The 27,177-nt window shown below is 38.8% G+C and overlaps 1 protein-coding gene across 6 annotated transcripts in view; it reads right to left on the bottom strand.

Moving 5' to 3' along the window:
• The window catches only part of pbx3b (pre-B-cell leukemia homeobox 3b), a gene marked incomplete at both ends in the record, with an annotated part of 54,877 nt that extends 45,675 nt beyond the window's left edge, over positions 1 to 9,202 (bottom strand). For 4 of the 6 annotated variants that reach the window (XM_079222690.1, XM_079222691.1, XM_079222693.1 and 1 more), the window contains 2 exons: positions 8,269 to 8,342; positions 8,955 to 9,151. In XM_079222690.1, coding sequence (XP_079078816.1) covers positions 8,269 to 8,342; positions 8,955 to 9,151 — 271 coding nt within the window. Of the gene's footprint in view, positions 1 to 8,268; positions 8,343 to 8,954 lie in introns of all 6 variants that reach the window. The other 2 variants (XM_079222689.1, XM_079222692.1) reach the window with 1 other exon arrangement.
• Positions 9,203 to 27,177: the final 17,975 nt, after the last annotated feature.

Below are 27,177 nucleotides of genomic sequence, written 5' to 3'. Positions count from 1 at the left end.
ACGTGCTAGGGCCTAGGGGCAGTGCACACCCCTCTATCGCTTCCCTCATCAAGCATGGATTCTAATCAGGGCTGGGGAGATATAAGACGCTCAGTCATTAAATAAATTAACTCTGCCACTCCATGCTCTCCTTCAGCACCCGCGAGACGCCTGCCGTGCTCTGCATACTTACAAAGGCTCCGAGCATCACGCACCTCACCTTCACGCCACAACCTAGCAGGCCTGCCATCACACACACACACACACACACACACACACACACACACACACACACACACACACACACACACACACACACACACACACAGGTTAAGAACTCATCTTAAATATAAAAAAAGAGAGAAACACCTCCTGTCTATCAACAACTGATGTTTACATTCACATGGAAAGCTTTCACATAATTGCATTAAAAGACAACCTTCGGGACATTTCCTGCAAAAAGAATGCAGGTCCCACATATTTGCATGAAGAAAACTAAGCGCACACACGCGATACAGATCTCTGTCCACCAATGCTGATTCACAGGGTTGGGGAGACGGTGTAGACATGTTTTTTTGAGGATCTGTGCAGTGTGCTGCCATTCATCAAAAAGAAGTGCAGTGACGAACAGTAAGAGAGCTCAATGTCGGCTCGGATCACTGACACAAACAATCAAAGCTGACACGGTCTTCGTATAGCACCTGCCACTCCAGCAACACAAATAGATCAATATCAAGGGGACTCATTCAATGTTTGAAACTCATATCCTTGCACCCACATCATCTTCCAGATGTAAAAAAGTGCATGCTTAATACATATCAATCACTGTGACAGAGAAAATGCTTATTTGAGGAGCCAACGTGAGGCAAATATGCCATGTCAGCAGTATGTCCGCTGTCAAAACTTGCCATTTGAATTTTCAACCGCATTGTGGGGAGACAAATGTCCTTAGAAATCCCTCACATTGCAATTTATATCATTTTAATGCACGCTTTAATTCTCCATTACTAAGAGAGGAAGTACCTGGGAGGGTGGAAACACATTAGAGAAAGTAAGAAATGAGCAGAAGGGTCTGGGGATCTCTCTAGCAGACACAATTAAATATTCATGTGTCTCCTCCTAGGACACAACAGATACAGATCATTATCATGACAACAGCACACCACCATTTTGTTCACACGTTTTGGCTCCAAATCAATGTGTGTGTTTAAATTCCATATGCAAAAAAGACTCAAATCAGTTATTGACTCTAATATTACAATTAGAACTGCTTCATTTCTCTTCAAATGATCCTGAATGAGTTATGTAAAATATATACGTAACTATCAGCTATTAATTATTGCGGTTGAAATTATGAGCAGTGTGGTAAAGATATACAGGTAGTGTCTCTGGGAGCCACGTGCCATGGGACAATACACACCAGCTACCAATGTTAGTGAATCATTCCAAAATCCATCACAAGTGCTCCGTCCTTTCCTGCCTACTGCTTTGGGAAAAAGCAAGAGAAGAATAGCAGTAATGTACTCTGGATGACCTCCACTTTCTAAAGAGAGGAGAAACCTTTTTCTTTCTTTTTTTTTGCTTTTCAATCCCCATCAAAGAGGAGCAAAAAGGAGGGACAGCATTCCCCTGCTCGCCGTCATTAATCACAGCTTTCTGGGAGCAAGCGCATATTAATTTCTGTCATCCCAAACATCATTTGGTATTGTTATGCCACGGCTTAGTCCTCATTCACCAGCAGACGCTGGCCGTTCCTCCTGGTTTGAGGGAAGACAGGGCCTGTGTGGCTGTGTTTCAGAGCAAGAGGCCTTTATCCCTGGGGCTCTGACACCAATTAAGCCATTTCACCGAGAGACGAAAACAGGGCCCGCCGTTTCACTGTAACATGAACCAGCACCTAGCTGCTGGCCCCTCGCCATCTTTCCATTACTTCAGACGCAAGAATATACTTCAAGGGCTTAAGAAAATAAAATGATGTTTGTGAATAGTCATACTTTTACTGACCGCTGACAAAGTTAAACAAGGAGGCATTTTCAGGTGTTAGGCACAGATCACCAGCAGTAGCAGTCCAGCTTCTTGATCATTACCTCCAGCATAATCATTATTTAAAATTATTCTAAATAAATATTTAAACTCAGAAACAATTTGAAAACAATGTGATAGTATTTTGCCACGACTGACGAGAAAAATGCTCAGTGTGCAGTTCCCTTTATATCCCCATGCTCCCTTTATTTTTTCCCATAGTTGCCTTTTGGCAAGCAGTAGAGTGGAGCTTGTCTTAGGGCTAAAGCAGAATAATGCAAGGTTTGTTATGAATTAAATATTAGAAATCTTAACACAGCAGCCAATAAGAATTATTTGCCTTATTAAAGCAGCAGAAGACGCTGATTAAAATTTCATTGCATTGCAGTCTTTTTCCCATTCCTGCCTTCAATTTATCATTGTAATGTATGAAACATGTGGAACAATGGCATATAGAACAATGGGAAGACGGGCTTCATTTTCAAGCTTGCAAATGAGGAAAGGATTCCTTTTTTTCTGCTTTTGGAAAGCAATCGTATGTAAAGAAAAGAAAGGTGACGACAACGTATCCTTCTGTTTAACTCAAGTAACAAACTGCAGACTGCTGCTGTGTCAAAATATTGCAAATGAAATAAAAAAAATATTTACTGACTTCTGCCTCTAATTCCTTCCTCAAATCCTTTACAGAAATCCATCACCTGTAGGAGTAACAGCTCCACACACACACACACACACATGACAAAACCATCATGAAAAAATACAAGCATTTAACTATCTCCAGAAACATGTAACAAGTAACAGTAGATCCGTCAAAATAAAAGAATACAGGAAAGGTTACTCGAGCAGAAGCAAAAAATAGCGACAAAAGCCGGATTGTTTTCAGTGTTCGTGCACTCACAAATGATAGGTCATTTAGTTGTCCACATGTAATGTGTACAGAGTAAATGAACATCATGGTGTCTACTGTCCCATGAGGAAAACTCTTCCCTGAAACACTACAGCTAATGAAATAGGGGCCTATAAATAGCAGAGTCATTACTGAGAGAGGACTTGCTTTGCACCAGTCTTTCACTCTAACCCTTTTTACACTAATAACCGGCTCCATGGCATTACATAGACTCGGCCATCGAGTGACACGGTAATGAACATCATGACACATGAGACTGGGAAAAGTTCATGTTAAAAACTTATTTTTTTTCTTTTCTTTTTTGCTCTAAATAAAAACAGGTAATTGAAAGTATGCTATCCTAACTATAACCATATCATTTAAAATGACACATTTGTTTCTCATAATCATAAGAGCATCAAAAGTGTATTTTATTTTTTGCCAAAAATGTACAAAGAAACACTTTTTGTTTTTGTAATTCTGCCTCATGAAATTAAAAGTGAGAAATATAAAAGGTGTGTGTTGTTGGCATTAACTTTAATGCAGTGAACATTTCCATATTGCAACTTCTGGAAAAGAAACATTTACTTTAACTATGTCTGGCTGGTCAAAGGTCTTTCACTGTTTTGACAAGAGTGCAGCCTCAGTGATGCATGAAAAAAATCCTTGGTAACTCATGCCGACACGACAACAAGTTGTATCGTTCACGTTTAATCTATTTCTACAGGGGGTCAGAGTTTGATCCAGCTTCTCCCTGCCTGCTCCGGGTTTATATTTCTACATTCATTGACAGGCAAACGCCTCAAAAAGCAAAAGGGGCATGCGAAGAGTCTCAAACAGACACGCTGCTATCCTGCTGTAAACTCATTTCAATCAATCCTTCCTCTTTGCATCCCAAGCAGCCTCTGCTGGCTGCCACCGCCTGAAGATAACTATTTCACCACCTCTGTCATGCCTAATTAACAACTCAGATGTACAATTCAGAAATTTAGCAATTAACCTACTAAAATATTGTTGGAGGATGCTAATTGTTGTGCCAGTTGCCATAAAGACTCATTTGCATAACGTATGTGCAAAAAACAATTATGAGCTGTTGATCGCGCAGGAGCCGGCAGAAAAACGCTCGGAGCGATGGAGGCGGAGCGAAGGAGACGTTTGCAAGATGGGTGCTCGTGTGTGTGCAGATGGAGGGACACCACTGAATCATCATACAAAAAAAAACAAAAAAAAGATTTGAGGAGCCGTGCGTGCAGACACCAGGCAGCACCAGCGCAGAGGCATCTATCTCCTCAGCACGAAAGCATTTAGCCTTCCAAATGAACCTGATGTATAAACTCTCTTTCCACCCTTCTCCTCTTTGTCTGGCTCGTCTTCTTTTCATCTTTGCTTGATGGGGAAATGGAGGGTATTTGGGAGCTACTTAGATAATAGCCACATCTTCCCCGGTCCCCCTCATGCTTTAGAGGAGGAAGCACTAGTGGCCCTGCCATTGAGCCAGTCAGGAACCCAGCTGTGTGCGAGCCATTCGGCACAACACTATCTAGTCACTGCAGCCGCATCACTGGGGCTTTCTGAGACAAAAAGCAGCCAAAATCAATTGTCTCTCCTGCTGAATAGCTTTCTGTTCTCTGTCATGCATTTACTGGAGCGTCTTCAGGACCGAGAAAACCCTGAAGGTAGAAAAATCTAGACAAACTGAATATTTGTTCTATGTTCCTTGACTTGTAAGTGGGATAATTTTACTTTAGCTGCTACAATAATAATAATAATTCAAACATAGATTATAATTATTATAATAATTATTATTAATAATCATAATATGTGTTGTTATTATTAAACATTGATATGAATAATACCCCAATTGGAATAAGAGAAGTCATTAACTTTGTCAGGGAACATTGAAATGAATGTTTCCTGTAGATTTCAGAAATGCTTACCTCCTCAGTTCTAACTCTATTTACTCCAGGTAATGCTTTTAGTCGGCCTTGCATGTGGTTAATTACAGGCTCATCCTGAACTGTATTTAATTAACACAGTCTTTCCTGGCTGAACATTACATATAATGCAGACGAACTAATAAACATACATGAAAGCATGTTTAGCGTTTTCCTGAAGCCAAATCCAACATGTGCAAGAAAACGCCGACATTGGCTCGGGAGTGTGCGTGTAGTCCCTCCCTAATCCACTGCGTTAAACACTGGATCGGACCATTTATCAGCTTGAATCTGCCACACTCTCTCCCTCCCCTACCTCTCTAGACCCCCTGTTTCTGAACCTGATGAGTCAAAGGTCAGGAAAACAACAAGTCAATACGCAGCCAAAAGAAGCGCCATGCAGCTGAGAGAGCTGTGGAGAGGGCTAAGCCTCTCTGTGGCACTCCGTGATTTAGCCTGTAATAGTTTTCTGTAATCTCTTTCTATTGATTAAACCTCACATCAAAAAGGAGTCTTGCTACAGAACCTCTCTTTTCCTGGTCAGAAATACCATATGGAGGTAATCTTTCACCTTTGTTATTCTTGCCGCTCCCACTGCTGCTGCTGTGAGCCTCTCCTCTAAGCACGAGAGCAAGACAAGGGAGTAGCCAGCAGGATAAAACAAACCCCAGCACAGAGGAATAACTGCACAGCTCATCTGAATCACAGGCAATTTTCACTCAATGCATTCATTGTCTTCTCAGGCAGCCTACAGGGAAAAAAGGTACATGAATGTATCCTTTGTCCTGAAACAGTTTGAAACATTATAATCCAACTTTTGAATTCCTATAATAATATATATGTTTTGAAAGAAAATCTTGAAGGACAAAGAACTCCACTTGCCAACCGAACATCACATTTAGCCTTTCTAAATGCAAAACCAAGAAATTTTTTGGGGAAAAACCCCTCCTGCTAAAAACACTCAATTTAGTGACAGGCAAATGACTTCATGCTGCCACTTAATCTCATTTCTTGCATAATGCTCTCTAATTAGCATATCAAAGTGAATTAATACTTCTAGGGCATTAGCAATGCAGAAATATGTTGTAGCTCTACAATAACAAGTTAGAAGAGTGGCAGAAACTTCCCAACACCCTGAAAAAGCAAGAAAATGCTCTTCTTTATCTTTACAATAACATCCAGAGTAAGATTGTGTCTCACCACTGATCACAAAATAACAGAAAAAAGCTTTGAAGCTGAACCATGAACTCACTAGTAAATCTCCATAACATGATACATGTGCGCAGTAATTACACCGATGATTCTTGGACCGCTTTCAAATGTAATATTAAAAGTCAAGACCAGCCAGCGGTGGATCTCATGGCTAAAAGACGGCGACCCCTGGGCAATGTGAACGGACACGAAAGGGCCAAGGAAGGCCTGTGAACGATGCTACAGGAGCCAGTGAAAGACTCACTGTGCTGGGAAAACAGGCCGGTCAACAAGGCCACCAGACCAGCTGAGTTCTGTCAATGGCTAAGAGGGGGAGGCTGTGACTCTAAACCACAGGTTAACCACGCACGCACGCACGCACGCACACACACACACACACACACACACACACACACACACACACACACACACACACACACACACACACACACATTCTCCCTCTCTTCCACTGTCTCATCTCTTTGTCACACTCACTTATTCCCGGGCACATAAAAACGTACCTGTGAATGTATATATTTCACAAAAAAATTTTCATTTTCATTTACTTTTTCATGCACATTTAGTGGCTTATTTAAACTTGAGAGCTTAGTTCACAGCAGAAGCATTTAAACTGGAGCCGTCATACAAGTTCCAACTAACAAACTGGTAGATCACCTAATTAAAGTAACGTGTAGAGTAATTTGAACAGGATTTTAGTGTATATAAATAAAATCCCTTAATATTTTTTTTCTCTGAGTACTACATTCTAGACATGCAGCAGAGCCTCTGTACTGGAAAACACTTTCACATCAAATCAATGGTCACATAGAAAATAAAAGCTGGCATCTTGTGTGATGTGCGATGCAGCCTCTGTTTTTTCTCGCTCTGTCTCTTTCATTATGTAAACTCAACAGGTACACACACACACACACACACACACACACACACACACAGACACACAGAGACACACACACACACACACACACACACACACACACAGTAGATAACCTCGGCTAGACTGTGGACACTCTGCCTGTCCCTATGGACGCCACCTGTGTTGGGGAAGTTCATAAACTTTTATGATCTCTCCCAAGCCAATTTCCTCATAAACTGCACAAAGGTCACAAATATGACAAGGCATCAGGTTTGCTAAATTACACCAAAACCACAGCACTGTATTCTTCATATATTTCCTTTGACTGAGGAACAGTCAAATATTATATTTACAAAGTAAATAGTGATGGACAGTAGTGTGAACATTTGAAGCATCGGTTCAACAGTACTATGTTTCTATTTTCATGAACAGGACAATCACATAAATATACGACATAATATAGTCTGCAAAAATATTGTATTAATCTAAATCAATTATGTTTCATTTAATAGTTTTAAGAGAACCAGTTTAGATTATCTCATCAATATTATGGGGAAAATGCACAGAAATGTGTCTGTATAAAAACAATATATATCAAAGTTTGGCCTTTAAAAAAAAGTTATGTCATGAAAACATTGGCTATAATTTCAGCAGTCTCGTATATATATGTTTATGCGTGCAGACGCAAGGAAGGTTTTCAACACTGGTTGTAGACATTTGCAGACTTGATGCTTATTAAAAGCAAATGACTAATATGCAACTTTCTTCAAAAATCATTTTCAATCATTTTCTTCAAGTTGATTCTATTTTTTTCATTTACAATTATTACATTTGTCGGACAGAAGTCTGCATGCAATTGCCATACAATTATTGATTGAAAGGCTTTTTTGCCTGGCAATTTGTGTCAGGTTATAAAGCATGAATTCATTGGGATCTCAGCTATGTAGAGCATATGCTACGGGATTCCCCATCCTGCTCAGTGCCAGGGCAGTGAGGGTGAAAGCTGGGGCTCATTCTCTTTTTAAATCCAAGCAACCAGTGCCGGAAAAAGATGCTCCTGCCGAAACCGTGGGGGAACAAATACATAAAAAATCTACCCTCTTCTATGACACAAGAGTGTTTCTGCGTGACACAATGACATATTTAGAAGAAAAAAAAAGTGATTGATTAATTTGGCCAGAGGTCTCCTGTAACCTGGATGCAGGCTGCCATCAGATCACTGGGAGGTGAGAATGTCTGTGTGTGTGTGTGTGTGTGTGTGTGTGTGTGTGTGTGTGTGTGTGTGTGTGTGTGTGTGTGTGTGTGTGTGCTATTGTAGTGAGGGTCCAATATTGTTTTTCATTGAGTCCATATTCAAATATGATTTTACAAAAAGATCTTACCTGTCTTTTCTTTGATTTCACAGAGAACGCTGAAGAGTGCTGGTTTCATTCTGTGACAGTTCAGTCCATGTTTCCTGTTTCAGTATAAGACAAGATAAAATACTGAAATAAATTCACTGATGAATCACATGTTAGACATAAAAAGCAAATGGATTCAATATTAGGTTTAGTTGTCACTATGTCATGCCTTGCAATGTTTCAACCAAAACGTCTCTTAAAAGTAATAATTTGGTTTTATACATTAAAAAAAAGTATTGGTTAGTTAGTCGGGTTAGACTACTATATAATCTCCAATGACATGTCATTTATATAATGAGCCAACAGACAAGAGCTTCAATTTATAGTTAGAAAATATATATAGTTTGAAAATATATGAACATTTATAGACGACATGTGTGCACACAAACTTTTAGAACAATACAAGCTCACTCAGGTTCTGTTAGCAGTGCACATAAGCAGTTTAAATGCAATGCTGTTGTACCCTCTGTGACAACTTTCTCTTGTGTTTATTATTTGCAAGGCAGTAAATACACCTCAGAGTATGATTATCATTAAAGCCACTTTAGCCTATTGTTATGCATGAGGGAGTTAAGTTAAGCGGGCCACATCTCAATAATGATGCGTTCAGCGTTTGTGCTTTTTAGGGGGAGGGGGGCGAAGTTAATAAAACATATAAATCAACCAACTTTGCTTGCGCCTCGTCCAGACTTTGATCAGTTATGGTCATTATTTGATGGAGAATGTCACCAATGTCTTGTTTTCTTCCGTCTCCGTCTGTCCCATCGTGTCCATGTGGAGGCGGCAATGCCATGCCTCCTTGTACCGAGTGGCCGGCCAGACTGACCCCGCCGATCGACTGCATGATCCGGGCTTGATCGTCCATAGTAGCCGCTAAAGAGTCTGTGCACTGAGCGACACAAATTGAAAAACTCATATACGAAATCGGTTATAACACGTGCCGTAGACAAGAAGGGTTCACGGATGTGATTCTTCAGCGACACAGGCTACACACGTTTGTCTTAAAAAAAGAAGCCTATAACAGTGATGTTTAAGCGTAAATCTTGTGTCCAAGTTGCTGTCCTCTCGCTTTTTTACGCGCGGTCCAAAGTGCCAAAACGCGTAACTGTGTTTGTAGAAAAATGCATAAATCTTGTTTCTTCTTCTTAACACTTCTTTGTCAAAATTGATGGTCCATCGTATCCGCACGAATCCTCATGCCAATCTGTCTTTTCTCTGGGATTTGACGGGTAGTAGAAGCAGAAACGCTCCTTGGTGATCTCTCATTTATCAGCGCTCTTCGTGGGATTCCCGGCGCATTCCTTCTCCAAAATGTCCAAATCCTCCTAGTTGAAGCACCGGCAACAAAAATATCCAATGTGGAAATGTGTAAACAAATAAAAAATCTTGCAGGTGTTGCCAACTATAAATGTGCAGAAATGATTCCCGCGACAACTGACAGCATTAAAAAAAATACACAATCTGCGGCATAAGGTGTCCAAATATGTCTATAAAAATATGAAATGTAAAAAAAAAAAGTTGGGAAATTACGGTTTAAAAAAAAAAAAGCCACAACGAGAAGAAATTAATTAGGACACAACGCTGTATACAGGCGATGCGCAAAAAAATATCTTGCCCTGCTGAAATTTATGAGCTCCAGCTTCTGCCTGTGTGTGTTTTATGTTGTTTGATGGCAGCGGTAGTGAGCGATTGACAGTGTGCCAATGCCACTCACTCAGTGCAGACGTGTCAGAGCAGGGAACAGGGGTAGGAGAAGAAAAAAAATACAAAATACGAAATGAAAATGCACGCTCCGCCCTGCAGAGGAGGGGTCTATATTCTTGTCACTTCTCGCCTGAACACCGAAAAACAAAATGTTAAGAGCTAGTACTTAGGATGGTGATTATATTGATGAAAGCGCGGCAGAATCCCCTCTCTCTTTCTTGCAGCAGCGACAGCAGGGTATCCTCGTTTCCTCACGCGTGCACGTGCAGCTATGTGCATATTATCTAGCAATAATACAGATTTAGCCTTGCAACAAAACAGGCAAATGCATAATGAGAGTTTTATACAGTTTGATGTAGAACTGCACAGTCCCTTGTAAGCCTTGGTTCAAGCCAGGCAAGCAGCAGACATGTTTATATTATTGGAAGTAAAGCTCCTCGACCAATCGCAGGCGAGAATGACGAAGACTGACGATCAGTGTGTCCTATTGCTGGCAGATACATGACGCTGAAAGCCCACCCACTCCATCCCTCCATCTTCACACCGCTCGCACAAAAGGATGGGAACTTCTGATTGGTCGTTGCTGCGAGTGACATCTATTGCACAAGCAGGCGGCGCTGCTCTGTGCTCCTCCGCAGTTGCTATGGCAGCAGACAAGTTGTTGAGCTGGATGCAAGGCAGCAAATCTACTGTGCACCTCTCCAATAAACATCTAGATCGTGACTTTGTAAGGAAACAGATAATACAAAAGGCTGCCTTCCTTTTGGAGGCCTTTCATGTTCACCACACAGGAATAAAGAGACAGGTTGGATTGTCCAACACTGGAGTTTTACAGACCTGGAGGCTGAACTTCTGACAAGGTATTTGTATTTGTTTGATTTGGGTTTTATGATGACCATGAAGTCACACAGTCAACATAAACAGTATACAAATGTGCTCAATACTGAATGCACAGGAGCAGGTTTGCCTTCAGGATGTTCTGACAGAAAGAGTTTAGTTTAACACAAACATGATCTTTCCCAAAACCTCATCAAGTTGGTTTGTGAGACAAGTAAGGCCAATGTGGAGGCTCTGTAAACTTGCCTTACCTCTACTGACCAGCAGGGGGCGACTCCTCTGGTTGCAAAAAAAAAAGGCAGATTATATAGAAGTCTATGAGAAAATGAGCCTACGTATCACTTGATTTACTATCTCAGTAATATTGTTAACATGAGTTTATGACCTCAATCGCTAGTTCCAGGTGTTATTTATTACAGCATCATGTTCATTTTGTAAATCATGCTCTAATTTAGGGTAAAATAGAGGATAAAGCAAGGGACTACTACTACAGCAAACCACAGGATTCATAGTGCAGTGGCACAGTTATAATAATAATAACTTTATATATATAGCACCTTTAAAAACAAAGTTTACAAAGTGCTCTACATAGAAGCAAGGTAGACATAACTTAAATACAGGTAAACAAAAAGGACCATACCTAAGAGGCAATGAATACAACAAAACCAAACAAATAACCAAAAAGAGCAAATGGAGGAGAAAACAAACAAACAAATAAATAAAATATACAAACAAAAACAGGGGAACAAAATAACTGCATAATATATAATACAAGGATAAGTTATAAGCATATTACAACTCTCATATGAACAGGCTGTGATTAACAAATGTGTTGAACCGCCTAAAATTCCCCTTGAGGAAATGTGCAATGATCAGCATTATCCCTGGAAAATTGAGCTGGTAGCTGTCTGCAACACTTTTCCATCTTTGGTTTTTAATTTCAGCCTCTCTGTTTGATGTTGCACACTGACAAGCTAAACAGAAGTCCTGTCAAACGTCATCCTCATGGACGGCAGTTTATTCTGAGGAACCTGATCTGCTGGGGAAGAAATAACTTTATTGTTTTTGCAGTCGCGATGGCAGTGAGCACTTTCTGTGGAAATCCCCCCCCCTCACATCTTAATGTTTAAGAGGTTTTGTTGTTGGAAGTAGTTTTATTCAGCCTGTTGATTATGTTGTGCTTATTCAATGTTTTCAACATGAAAACCGACAAAGCATCATTGGCCATCACAGGCAGTATGTAACTGTCTCTGTGCTGTATTTTACAATATTTATTTATTTTACAATGGCAGCATTTGGGTCAGATTTGCTTGACTACTTTACAGCAAAAGAAAAACAAACTTATTAAATATATTATACAATATTATACAAAATAGAGGAAAACACAAACGGAGGAAACAATATTCACAGGATTGTTAATAAATTAGTCAAAGAAATTCTGAAAGAAATACGATGTGTTTATTCTCTTCAATGACATTAAGTAACAAAGAAAACACACCTGCATGGTGACAGTGAGATTAAGTACAAGCAGATAATCATATTTTTGACAGAAAGCTACTGGTTTTATGAATAACAAATAGCTATAATTTAATTGTGGTAATGATTCCAAGGTATTCAGTGTATTTACAGTGATGTTACAAACAGTACTACCCATAGTAGAGTTTAATTCCCATTTCTCTGTAAAAAAAAAATGGACATGATCTCCAATTGTGATTGACAATCGAATACAATTTCTATCAAATCATATTACATTTTCTTATTATTACAAAAAATGTATACCATTAGAATACTGAGGTGTCCTCTTTAAGATATTATCCTGGTATTGTGATCTGAAATCCTGTATGTTCTTCTTGGTCAGTATAGATGGATCACCAGGTCTCAGGAAATGTCTCTTCTCTTTTGAATTAGAAATGTGTGAACAGATTAATCTTCAGTAAAGGAAACACCTTTTGCAAAAACATAGATACAATGAATTATTTCTTAGAATAACTCTTCAACTCCCTCACTAGAGAACGAGGAGAACATCACCCTGCTGCTATCTGTCTTTTTTCTTTGTTTCCAGGAACTAGATGGCATTTAATTTGATCAAAATTAATGAATACAAATAGTTGCATAGATTAAATGTTCAGCATCATGTATTTGTCATTAAAAAGCAGCTTGATGCACACAGACACAATGTATATGTCAAACTCTGAAGTTGGTAATCGTAATATAACAAGATTTCAACATTTGGAAAAAATAAATAGATTGTCCTTAGCAGTCTGTGTGGTTCTGCTCATTCATTTGACCTTGAAGTATTAGAGCAACACACTCTTGAGTTTAGTGAATGGGAGTCCCAGGACTACTGCATTTATCATTGAAATACTGAGCTGTCAAGTCACACTACATACCTGTCAAGAGGAGCTCAAAGGTACAGCTTCGGCTCCTCTCCTCTGTTGCAGTGCATGATTCTTCATTGCATTGCATAGCAGGCCTGTTCGCCGTTGTTTTCAGCCATATGTCAACATAATTCATTTCCGTATGTGACAGCTCCCGACAGTAAGACACTGTGGCGCTACTGGTTCACAAAACCTTGTTTACATAACCAAGAGGTTGTGTTATCCGCTGTATTCTGTACACTCCATTTTTAAAACCATATTGCTGTAAATACAAAAAGTCCTGAAAATGCTGCAGGTCAATTCTTTGAAGATGTAATTTGACAAGTTGCCTCCACACACATTGTATATATGGGTGAAATATAATGACAATGTTTATACGAATGAGCTAAGCGAGGCATAATAATTATCACCTATGAGTGTAGAGACAACACTTTGTCATCATGGCTCTCATTGTGACATTTGAAAAGACCCACAGGTGCTGTAGAAAGTGACTGTGTTGTCATATTTCATTTAGGCATCCTTCTGCAAAGCTGTAATTGCCTAATTAGCTTGTTAATTAAGAGATTAGCATTTACTGATAGAGTGGCTTGCTCTGTTGTGATGAGAGTAATACAGATTAAGTGAGAAGTTATGGGTGCATGATTTCACAATTTCGTTGTCCACAAAGGGGTCACAAATCATTCAAAGATTTGTGGTATTGCTGCGTGTTTTACATCTGCAGATGATGTTCGTCTTTTCTCTGAGCTTCCTCGTATCAGAATTGGAGCCGGAGACGGAGAAAGACTTCTGGAGCCTGGTGACGGCAGCCTGTCACACTGCAGCAAGATACCTCCTGGTTTGAGTGTCGCCTGTATAATCCCCTGTTGCTCGGGGAGATTGGAGGAAATGGCCGAGCAGACGGTGCCAGAGACATTACTAACCCAATTATGAACAGTCTTTCATTGGGTTTGGATATTTTATTCTTATTTATTTCCTGGTATTTGTCGCTGGTGTGCATGCACTTTGTCTTCATTACGGTTGCACACGTGAAAGCAGAGAGAGGGAGCATGAATATTTGTTGAATCTGCTCCTTGGTTTTGTATAGTATCAGGTGTTGTGTCTGCTAGGCACTGAAGGAAGAAGCATTACAATCCTAAATTAAGAAAAAGTAGCAAAAGCAAAATAAATAATGTACTCAGAATGGATAGTTATTACTGTTGTAGGGGGTCAAGAGGGAACATATTTCTTAATCGATAGATAGATTTGATATTATCATTTAATAGACACTACATTTCCACTGACTTGTAGTGGAGTAAAAGAATAAACCAGGAGAAAAGTACACCTGAGTAAGTGTACATTGTTACCTCCCACCACAAGCTGCACTTACAGTAGTGCGCTTGAAAGGTAGATAACTATGTAGGAAATATTGCATCTGCTAATGAGTGTAGTTAACTCCCCCTGTGGTTATTAAATAATTTCAAGTGTTAGTGTGGGAGGTAAACTAATAAACAGTTAAGAATGTTAAATGCACAATTAGAGAGTTGATGATCTCCAATGTGTTTGTGGGACAGAAGTGAATTTAGCCGGTGACTTTGTAGTATGTTGAAAAATATGAGGTGATAAACATCCAAAATGAGAAGCTTCCTCTTCCTTAACCACTAACATGTAAATGCTCCTAATCAATCAATTTCAGAGTACACTCCATCCATGTGTATTTCTGCACACATGTAAAGCAGGATGTTCCTTCAAAAAATCAGTCTTTAGACAAAGTTTTATTCCCAAGAGTGAAAAGTATCATATCTTAGGAGTCGCTTTCTTGAGGAAGTCAAGACAGATGTGAGAGATCAGGAGCAGGCAGTAATCAGGGAGGGGGGGTGAGAGGTACACAGCCACACTGCTCACCACGATCAATCATACTCTACTTGTCCTCCCTCGACTCGCTCGCTGTTACTGTCTCCACTGAATGCACTTCTCTCTTTGCTTAAAATTATTACACAGGCCATAAACCCAGAGAGGTGAGTGTCCTGCTAATGTGGGTACATGTAGTGGTTGCAGTAACCTTTAAGATTGGCCAGTGAGTACTGGTGGCTTGGACACGGGCCATATATTGTGGTCAATACCAGAGATTGGCTTGGGGAGGCATTTTAAGGCCGCACATTTTAATTGTCGACGAGGCTGTAGCTCAAATTGATTCTCAAGCGTGGAATAAAATCCAACCTTGATTTCAATGCTTTTGTTGCAAAATTTGTTTGTTTGGCAGATTTCAAATACTTTTTTAATGCGACAAAAAGCTGGTGGAAGTTGCTGTGGAAAGGGAAACAGAAGAATATATATATTAACAAATTCTGACAAAATTAAAGGTCTTCATTCAAACCATAAATATTGAGTGTTAAATTAAATATTTCAATGTATTTTTCAAAGTCAAAATGAAATCTTAAAATATACCGTTTGAATCTGAAGTCGAACTGCAGCAGACCTACACAACATTGACTTTGGGCTTTATCTCACTTACTTTATCTCCTTCATATATTTAGATATAGATATAGATATAGATATTAGATATAAGATTTAAACATTACATTTTACAACTTTTATTCCCCCTTTCAACATCAATTTGTCTGGTAATGAAGAGAAAATCTCCGAAGAGGTCAGAGTGTAGCGTGTCTAAATCACTGTGGCCAGACTGCCCTCAACTCAGCATGAGTATTGACATTATGCCAGCTATGACACCATAACTCAGCCCACTGCGATGGTCATTTGATAAATGGTATCATAAATTGTTGACAAAACAATTTGTGATGTATTATGTTACCGATGGGTTGTACTGCTTATCAAATCAAGTAATCTGGCAGGGCTCTCCATTCATCAGCAAAATGCAAGCGCTCGCTGTAGATAGTGATGACTTTGTTGCTTTGTTGACATACAGTTCAAATGTAGTGTTGTTGGAAGCAGGGAGAGCGGCGAGCATCAGAGTTTCATTATTTTTAAGAGGCTCTTATGGAGGTGCAGTAATACTATCTTTCTCGCTCCATTGAGGGAAAGAGTGTAGTGCGAGCAGTATATTGTGCATTGTTCAGAAATAGCTTTTCTTATCTAACTGCCATTGTATTGAAAGTCTTTGGTGAATACAAATTGTTGGGTGCGAACAAACATTACATTCTGGATATAAATGTCATGAAACAATGGCAAAAGGACACATAAGGTATATTTTGCATGAATGTTTTCAACAAAGTTAAAGTTTGAGGCTCTGAATTATTGGCTTCCTTGCAGAGATTTACAAGTTTATTTCTTTAACACCTTTCAACAACAAGGCAATTGAACGTGATTTAAATAAGATATAAAAGAGATTAAGAAAACAAACATTATTATTGTTATTAATACATGATAATGTGAAAATGCAATAAGAAAAGACATTTAAAATCTATTATAAGACATACGGGAAGCTAGTGTAAAGTTCTGAGAAGGATGCAATCCACTCTCTTGGTCACATGAGGTCTCTAAATGTCACTTAAAAACCTTTTAATTCTTCATATATTTTTATGGTGAAAATTGTCTTCATGAGGATATCAAAATGTAGTCCATAGTCGTCTGAATATATATAGTTTTATTTCTAGTCGGACCATGTATTTTGGTGGACTTATGTCAAACACACATATACAATGCCAGTTTTGAACAACAAGGTAGGATTTTAGATGCACAATAGAATCAAATTATGTCATGCTAATTTAATTTTTTTTATGCGCTGATAACTGATACGGCACTGAAAGCTTGTTTAATTTTTGAATTCCGTCAGTGAAGAAGGACGCCTTCTTGCCTGAGATGAGAAGATTGAAACCACCTCATGTTTATAAGTACAGTAAACATGAAGCTACGCCAGCAGCCGCTAGCTTATAATAGCTCACCACAAAGACTGAAGACAGGGTTGTTTTTACCCTCTGGTTTTTGTAAGGATTAAAACACAAGATATGATGAGACTTTAATAAAGGAGCTCCTCGGGACATTTTGTTACCTCTGGAGAATAAATGGGCAAGCTTATCTCAGTGTTACCAGCCTCTGTGCTAACTAAGCTAGGCTACGTGGCTGCGCCTTCATTTTGACTATACGGATTGAGTGTTTTATTCGTCCCACTCAACTCTCAGCAAGCAGGTGGATAAGTGATGAATTATTTCTTTGAATTTAACAGATTTTTCACGCATGCATCATAACAATATTATTCTCATGATTGTAAACCATCCATAAAAAAAATGCCTTTTTACAACTCGTTCCAGATTATTACGTGAAAACTCCTTTAATAAGCTTTAAATTTCCTTTTTCAGTAATAATGCGGTTTACTTCTCGTTTCATTTTGACATGCTGACACACATGTCAGGCAGAAGTCAAGACAGTTTTTTTCCCCTCTCTTTCCAAACATTTGTCATCCTTTATTTCTCATGAAGACACGGCAGATAGAAAATAATCCTATTGTACTCAACGGTGAGTTCATTAATGTTGGAGCGTTGACAAGCAGTGGAGCGAATGTGACCGTACTCACCAATAGCTGTCTTTTTTTTCTCTTATGTGTCCTGGATGGAGAGCTCAAAGACATGAAAAATGAAAACAAAAAGAAAGCAAAAGAAAGATCAGGTACATCTCAGCAGTCAGCCTGGTTTGTGTAATCAGGAGCATTTTAATAAATGCTAAAAGCAATATATCCTATTTTTAGCATCTATGAAGTCTCAAGATTACACTTTTTATTGTCAGATTTCTTCAAACATCTCCAGGTGAATGTCTGTCTATGTCCCATTCGTCTTGTTAGCAAGGCATCCGTGTGAAACATACGGTACAATATTTATGAAGCACTCCACCATACAGCCTGTGCTACAGCCAATTTTCAGTTGAAATATTTGATCTTAAAAGCCAATGCTCAATAGAAGCCTGATGCTCTTGATCAAGAAACAATGTTGTGTCTTTTCATCATGGCGCTCTTTGCTGGAAGTCGCTTGTCCATCCTTTGTCTGACAGTGCCATTTCTGTTTGGCTGGCAGTGGGCGACCCCTGGGCTTCAAAGATACATTGAAGTTCTGCAAATAATCTGTCAAGCATGGAGACCAACGACTACAACAACATCTGTCCACCACATTTCCACAAACCTATTCATGAATGCGCCGTTTGTTGTTGACATGATAGAAAATGCTTGTTGTCATCAGAGTATTTTAGCACGGTGAAGCCCTCCAACACCACCGCTGCTTATTCCTTATCATTGTTTTAATGCAGTTTGTTGAGGAAAAGAGATTTGATGACCTACTGGTTTGTGACATTTAGTATCCACTATCTCAGTGAAGAGGGGAAGGGATTTATGAAATGGGTCATACACATGCACACGAGTCTTGCTAAGCCTCCAGTTAAAGCCACATGACCTTAAGAGAGAGGAAAACGTATCACTGGAAAATGTTAATGTGGTGCATTTGGTGCACATTAATTCTGTGCATGAACACGACTCATATTTCACTTCAGAAAAATAAAAATGGAGCTTAAGAGTGATGCGTTCCTTTCTCTATCTTAAACATTAAGGGGATCTGCTCTTTAGCCATTAGGACTACATGTAATTTGTTAAATGGTGATATCATCGTGGCTATGATTAGTCTTCCTGTGAGAATATGTGAATTAGGGAAAATTGCTGATTTGAGAGGTTTTCAGTACATCAGCGAGAGCATCTTGAAATGCATTAATTATGTATGTCAGTCTCCTGGAAGGAAGGTGGAAAGTTTGAGTTTATTAGAAGAAAGGTGTTTCAGGGTTTGTTTTGGCAGCATTGTTAGATGTGTTGTGGCTTTACATCAGCAGCACCTGACCTAATGTGTTTGGTACAATTTGTTCCACATTTTATCTCAATTCTCTCTCCGGGTTGCAGCGCTGATTTCTCTGGAAAGTGTACCTCACTAAGATCTCAAGGTTAATGCTTCTCAGGAGCCTTTACCTCTGGCCTTGTGTGCGAATCACCGCAATTAGGCTTTTCACTTGTGAATTAAATCTGTTTGAAATGAAGAGGTCAGCTTTCATCATTTGACCGTGTGCCCTCACAGAGAAAGATAACACAGAGTTCAAAGGTTTCATATTACAGAGGTAGGATTATAGGGAATTCTGGGCAGTGAATAATTTGATGTGTACCCTCTGGGTTTTGAATGTTTTTCTTGCAAATATGTGCACATATTTGGTGAGCTCTACGGGCCTTTCATTCTGCACTAATTTGTTGGCTTGAATGCAACCTTGACCTCTAGAAATTACGTATATATACTACTAAATGTGTTCCCAGTAAAGTTTTGAGTGAAGCTTAATCGCTGTCAGGATTTTTAGTGGGGATGTTTTTTTTTTCTCAGTTCACAAAATGACCAGAGTCCTGCATGTGGCAACAAAAGCACTTTGGTTCGCATTAGGAAAAGAAGGTTGTTGAAAAGTAACCTATATGCCTTGAGCTTCAACTCACTGCTGACGATTAACATATTTAACAGACAAAAGAGTAAAACCAAGGTGGATGGAAGAGAGGCCACTGTTTGTGAACCATGTGAAACCAAATGCCAACATTTACTCATTTTAGCTTATGTCTACAAGTTAACTTACGTTACGTATTTAATAAGCTTAACTTAGATCTTGTGCTTACCAAAGGTCAAGTACGCTTCGTGTGTTCAAGTGTTTGAAGTACTGTCTCCTGTTACTCGATCTTCTCCTCAACCGTCGTGGTTTTGTTGCCTAAACTTAACCCAAACTGCGACCATTTATCAATGTGGACCATGTGTCTAAAACTGCAGCCAATATGTTTGTGATGAAGTGTTGATCTCCTGCCACCGGTTGGGGCGCTGATTTAAGAAACACAGCTGTGGGTTGTAGCTTTTAGAAGGTCGGTACAAACGCCCAATGTGGTTTTGTGGGTTGGATGACGTTCACATTCTAGTATTCATGTGATTAATTGTTAATATAAAAATATTGTATGAACAAAGAGCTGTTGGTAGTAAGACACACTCATGCTATAGAGTGGCTATGACTGCATGCTGCAAGAAAACAAACAAAACATATATTAACGTTTTGCAACTTGGCAGATATATTAAAATTGTTTACTTATTGTAAAATGAAATGCTATTTTGAATTATCTTCCCCCCAAAGCAACGAGTTGCTGCTGCTAATTTGTAATATACAAAATTATTATTATTATTATTATTATTATTATTATTATTATTATTATTATAGGAAACTGGATTGTCAGTTAAAAAAAAAGCCTTTTGTAAAGTTTTAAAAACAGAAAATAACTCAAAATGTGCGTTAGGGTTAGGGTTAAGTTACACTTGCCACATTTGTTTCCTTTTCACATGAAAAATGATAACATCTTTGCCTGAGGAACAAAAGGAAAGAGCTGGAACTGACTGCAACAGAATGTTCTAAAAAGTGATTGATGAAGACAGCGTTAATACGATTGACTTCAATTGCAATTAACCTTGCTAAACATGTGTCTATTGATATTCTGAGAAAAATAGTAACCATTACAATTCAATATTGGGAGGCTGCATTGGAGGTGAAGATGGAGTTAGGTTGCCTGCAAAAGGCAAGATAGAACAAATAGTTCTGTTGATCAGGAACAATTTTTTTTTACCATTTCATTGTACCGTGACATATCTTTCATTAAGGTTTAAGCATTAGATTAAACTAGATCCAGTATCCAATAGTAATTAACTTGAGTATATCGGGAGGCCATTATTCACATTAAAGTAACCTTTTAATAGCTGAGCCTTTAACTCCACTGCAGGTAATGACTTTAAAGAGTGCTTATTAAAAGAGAAATGGTAATGAGCTTTAATAAAGCAGAACAACTTTGAAATGAAGAGCGCTTTTCAATAGAAAAGGATAGAGGGATTGGACCTGTGATTCCATTAACGAGACTAATGATTCTTTATCAGCCCTCTTATGTGTACATGGAGTTAACATTAACAGTGATTGAGGACGGGTTTCAGTGAAAAGATGGGCCTTTTCATTGCCCTTTAAAAGATCAGATAAGAGAAAAAGAACTTTAGTAATTTAAAACATTGAGAATGGATAACACAAGTCCTACGACCTCAAAGTCAGCGAGCGTAGCCGAAATCTCCTTCAGCACCTATGGACTGTAACAATACAGTACATCCGCAATTATAAAATGAATCTGTCTCATTATGTGTGAAAATGACCGGAATGAAAGGAAGTAGATTAAGTGATACGGGAGTCAAAATTTGACGAAAGTGTGTAAAATGTGCTGCTTGGAAATGTGAGGAACTGAGTGAGGGAGCATTACATTTGATTAGATTGTGTATCTGATTATAATTGAATATATATCATGCTTTGTTGTGGTAAAAATAGACCTTTAGGTTTTCATTTCATCATGGAGTCAAGACGGAGAGAGAAGCCAAAAGGCAACAAGGTATAAGACAAAGAATTAAAGAAATACAGAGACAGAGGGAATGGAAATAATTAAATCAATCTTTGGTGAGCAGCTGGAGCAGGACTCCAGCTGACAACAGCACCTGGGTGTGCAGCGCAGGCTGCCGGGGGCAGGCCGGCCCCCCACCAGCACCCCCAACCAATGCCCCCCCTACAAAGCCCTAACAGCCCCCGGCCCCTGCTGGAGCTCTGGCTGAAACCTCCAGCCTCGTCTCCGTGTTTTCAGACAGAGGCAGCGTCGTCACTCTGACGCTTGCAGACTAATTAAAGGGATGATTTGTGAAATGCCTCCTTTTCATTCAATTAATCACTAACACAAAGCCATAAAACTCATCATCTAAAAATATTCTTGTTGGTTTGCTGTGTACCTAATAGATTAAGGTACAATAAAGAAGTGACGGAATGATCTATTTTAAAACATGGGGCCCGAGAAGGTTGGCAAACCTCCCAATATTTTTAAGGCCTGTCAATCCGTTTGGTGTGTCAGCATCAGCATCAGCGCAACAATACAAACAACTCCTTCTCGCTATTAATGACAACGACTTGCTCTGTGTTCGTACATCACTTTGCTTTCTTTAAACCGAAGCCAAACACACGTGTCTAAATGAGTGACTGTGCAGTTCTAAAACAAATGCTTCCCTTCTTCCATGTTCCTCCTCATCTCAACATGTTTTAATTAGTAGTGAAAAATGAGTTCATTTGGAAGATAAATAACGTGAGCTGTGCATGTCTGTTTTTGGTTGGCAGGGCTAAAGATGGGTGTTTTTCACCCCGGAGAGGAGAGACACAATTTGCATAGCTTACAAAGCTACTTAAAAGAGGAACGCCGATGGTTTCATGATCGTTTAGAATAATATCAAATTATCAAGTACCCTGCAAATAAAATAGTTGTGTTTTTAGGAGAGATTTGCATTCCAAAATATAGCCATATGTGCACTGTAATCACACCAAATGCCACTTGATTAATGTTAGTAAGTGTCAGTTAATGGCTCTATGCAGTGACAAACAGTAATCCTTTTGCTAACTGGTTTCTGTCACTGAGTTAATCTATGAGATGGCAGTCCGAGCACATTTCTAATGTAGCACACATTTGCTAAGTATTTTAGTTTTTTTATACCACAAAGCAGCATCAAGGTAGAAGTTTGAGATAAATGGCTTAAAAGACTGTCTTCAGAGGTCAGTTTATATTGAAATGATTCATAACTCCAACTTCCAGTCTGTTCAAGGCACATTGCAGTGTTTCCATTTTAAAACGTTTCCGTTACAACTTGCCTTTCCTCGTCTTTCAAGTTTTCCACCTTGAGGAAATGCCCTCGGCTCTTTTCTACATTTTCCCTGGGAGCATCTTCTTTATCTGACTTTAATCTGCTAAAATATTCTGCATTTTGGTTTTGAAAGTTTCTGATGTCATCTTTATTTTCTTAAACTACTTTACCACATGCAGAAGAAATTACACGTATCATCAATAAATATTTATTCAGCGGTTGTGGTGAGCAATGGGTGTGAACTCAGGTGTAATTTGGTTTCAGTCTATCAAGATTAATTTTGTCAGGAACATGATGAATGCAATGCGGGGCGACGCTCCGATGCATCAGTGTCATTCCAGATGAGATTTTTCACGGGAGTTGAGAGTTTCTAAGATTAAGTGCAGTATTAGTCAATGTTTTTGGGATAAGACTTCACACTAATTTAGTGAAGAGCAACAACCTGCAGAGGAGGCTCCATTAGCAATGACAATGAACTACAGCTCTGGTGGGAAAATCTGATTAACGCTGCTTGCTGAAATTGTGAAGTCGTTTCGCTGGTTGGGCGATAATTCCACATTTGCAGGAATACCAGCTCATAAAGTGCCTTTGTCCATGCCAAAGTCTCTTTTTACTGGAGTATTCTCATATTTCATGAATCTCTACTGTGGTTAGTTTTGACACTTAATTTATAGATTATGTCAAGGGACTTCTGTACAGAAACGTATTGGAAAAAACATTCCAGAGAAGAGATATTTGTTAGTGAATTCAGAAATATGCTGGATTTGTAAAGCAGTGGAATGCACCAAAATCCAAACAAAAGCAAGGACCAATATGGAATATAAAGTGAGTAAAAAGCATGCTGCAAGATCAGTGTGTTTTCTTGAAATATTAAACCTCAACAGAATACTTACAGCATGAACACATATTTTCTGCCCTGTGTTTTGACTATTCACAATGTAGGATTGACCTTTCACTACAAAATATCTCTTCATTATTCTCTGTTTCTCAAGGAAGTTCCTCTATTGAGATCAGATGTTCTGAATATATAACACTGACAAGTTGCTGTCAGCATTGATTTCCATTTCTCCAAGAAATATTGTGTTGAAATCCTCTCCAGGCAGATAAGTATCTTTACACATGACTGCCAGATTTGATTGCGTTCTGCAAAGGGGTATTGGAGTCACTCTCAATGCATGCTACAGTACCTTGTATTCTTCTTCTGTTATGCCATACTCTGCCCCTTGCAGAGCCCTCATCTAAATAAGAATATTTCTTCCATGCTTGGCAGTTCTCAGAGGGATTGGTGTGCAGCAGGGCTGCGTTGTTGGTGGGGGGAGATCCACTCTCTGCTCACTGTAACGGAACATGTGACCTCAACAAACTGGAGATGTCGGCTTGTATTGCTCGAAGAAGTGTTTTTTTATGTACTGTGCACTTAGGATGTCTATTTTATCCAAAGATATGAGGAGACACCTTGTATAAGAACCAAACCATGAATACAACTTGTATATGAATTGACTGAACTAAAACTTGGATGAGAGATTTATTTTTAGTCTTGTATTTTTCTATTTCTGTCTTTCAAGGTGAATTCAGATAAAACCATAACCCTGTAATGTCCTTAAGTAAATATTTCACCAAATTTAAAAATGTAAAACTAATTTCTAACATTATACATTCTTACCAGATGTCAAATGTGTGTATGATATAAATGTGCTGGAATGTAACTAACTACATTTATTTAAGTACTATGAATAAATAAAATGTTTAGGTACTACCACATACGTATACACTCCACATCTGTTGGAAATATTGCAGTATTTTGCCCCACTGCATATATTTGAGAGCTTTTGTCATTACTTTGTAGATATGAAGATATGAAACATGGATTAATTGCGATCATTGTCATACAATAAACTACCTAACAGTATATTAAGTACTAAACATTTGCTACACCTTGAACAACTACAACTTCAAAATGCTTCTTATATTAATGCATCACTAAAAATAACCCCATAATGTAATATAAAATACTGTAACAATCACAGTGGCCATTATTCAGCATTTTGAGTACTTTTAATACTTTTTAATACACTTTTCTAATAATACTTTTACTCAACATTATGAATGCAGGATTTGTATCCTGTAATGGAGCGTCTTACAACAATAAAAAGTCTAAATACTTATTCTTTCCACTGCACATGTCAGCTTTCTGAATGAAGGCCTCAACTAAAATGGTGTGCTGATAACAATGCAAACTCTCGCAATTATTTAGACGCCCTATAGATATTAATGAGCTTGCAGTTCACCATTGGACAGAGATCTTGCTTATTGCCCCGTGCAACACCGCTCCTATTTCACACGTTATGGTCACTACTGACTGATATGGAAGAATACATTGTGTCATTTTGCAATATTATCCAGACAGACTTTAGGAAAACATTTCTGAAATCGTTAGATTTTTTCCACTGTAAATGTTGCTTTTCTTTCCAATATTACATAAGTATTTTCGACATTCCACTCATCTCAGGGAAGGAAAATTGGAATAAAGTGTGATCTGACGTGTGTTCAGTGCTGAGAGCTATGTATGTATTTCATACAGTGAAAGCAATGATGATGTGGTATGTTGTGATGAGGGGCTTCACACAGTGCAATAATAAATTTGGGGCTATGGGGGTCTGACATTGTCTGTGCTCAGTATAATTAAGCGGTGCATTAAAAAGAGGGCTGGAATAAAACATGAGTATGTAAATGCAGCCTGGAGCTGATGTTCTAGTGATTATTACAATGCAGATAAAGCATTTCTCACAACTGCCTGTGTCTACTGAAGCCTCCAAAAACATCTGGACCTTTTAATTGAAAAATGGCATGGAGTTTCGCTGTGCTGCTTTGTGCTAAGTGAAGTCAACAATTAAGACGAAAATGTAATTGATAAGAATTGCGTTCCTTCATTATTTGGTGTTCTAGTCAAGAAAATTGATTTATCAATTATTTACAGGTCACAGAGCAGAGGCCATGCATTTCTGTTTTCGTTGCATCATCACCTCAAAACATACAGCATCGCTGGAGTTCCTCTCCATGAAATCAATCAAAACATGAATATTATGTTAAAACTAATGACTTTGTTGTACTGGTATTAGTGTACATGTTGAAGTACGATGCTTGTTTCCTTTTTGCTCATGTCACTGTTATGAATGTGAACTTATGAGAGAAAGAAGAACCAAAAATAAATACATGTACAATGCAGAGTGTACAGTATGCAAGGTGGACCGGATGGATATGTAATACATTTTAAAACAACGGTGGTAAAAGTATAAATTAACTGATCTGATCTTACTTTTTTTATTGATTGAATGACATTAATTATAGAAACAATAGTAACATGATTAACAATAATGAGTTTACACTGGTGAGATGGGTGTGAGTCAAAAGCCGGACATATGACTTGGCCTGAGAGATTGTGACCTAATGAAAGAATCACCAACATGGAAGCAGTCATGTCTAATTCAGCTTATACCTGGATGTCAATTCTACAAATATCTTACACTCACTGTCAGAAAAAAAAGGAAAATAAAAATAAAAAATGAAGACACTAATTATGTGCACTTCATTTTAAGTGTAACTATTACACGTATCATTGCTCCCCTCTGTGTACAGTGGTGCTTAGAGGTCCACATTTAATGTGAATGAGTCCAGTCTTTTTGATGCTCGGTGAACATTCCTTCATCCTCCCTGTCTGAAGTCTCTAGATTAGTGGGCCTGGGGCAGAGGCTGTTCATCTGCCAATATGGCACCAGGCTGAGTGATGGGCATGTGGCGATGTCACTAATGATCAGACCATAATGATTCGCTGACAGGGGAGGAGAGCAATAGATTGTCACTGGGGGTTGAGTTAAAGAGGAGCCCTAATGATCTGCCTGCAAACACTGCCAGAGCGCCTCCTATATCACTCCATCTCTTTACTATATACCACTCATCAGGTTCCTCTCCAATGGAGGGAGCCACTGTGTTGTGTCTCAATGCCATCTCGCAACGCACTGTAAACATCTGTCACCTCCGTATCTATATTTCATGCTATTACCTTTTAGGCCTTGGGCTGCGAGCTGTAAGCCTCGGGGTACTTGATTTCCGCCAGCATGAGCTTTCAGTGGAGGAAGGATCAAGTCGTAATCATGGTGCTGCGTGCCTGTGTTTTAGCAGCGGGTGTCCTATATACCAACATCCCAAGTGACTCCAATTCTGTGGCACTCAGCGAAATGAAGAATACCTTATGACCTCTATTTTTATCAGATGCTCTGTTACCACTCTCT

This window comes from Taurulus bubalis (genome assembly GCF_910589615.1).
Source record: "Taurulus bubalis genome assembly, chromosome: 8".
In the NCBI taxonomy this organism is placed as follows: Eukaryota; Metazoa; Chordata; class Actinopteri; order Perciformes; family Cottidae; genus Taurulus; species Taurulus bubalis.
Note: the sequence above shows the minus strand (reverse complement) of the source record. Positions and strands in the feature narration are given on the sequence as shown.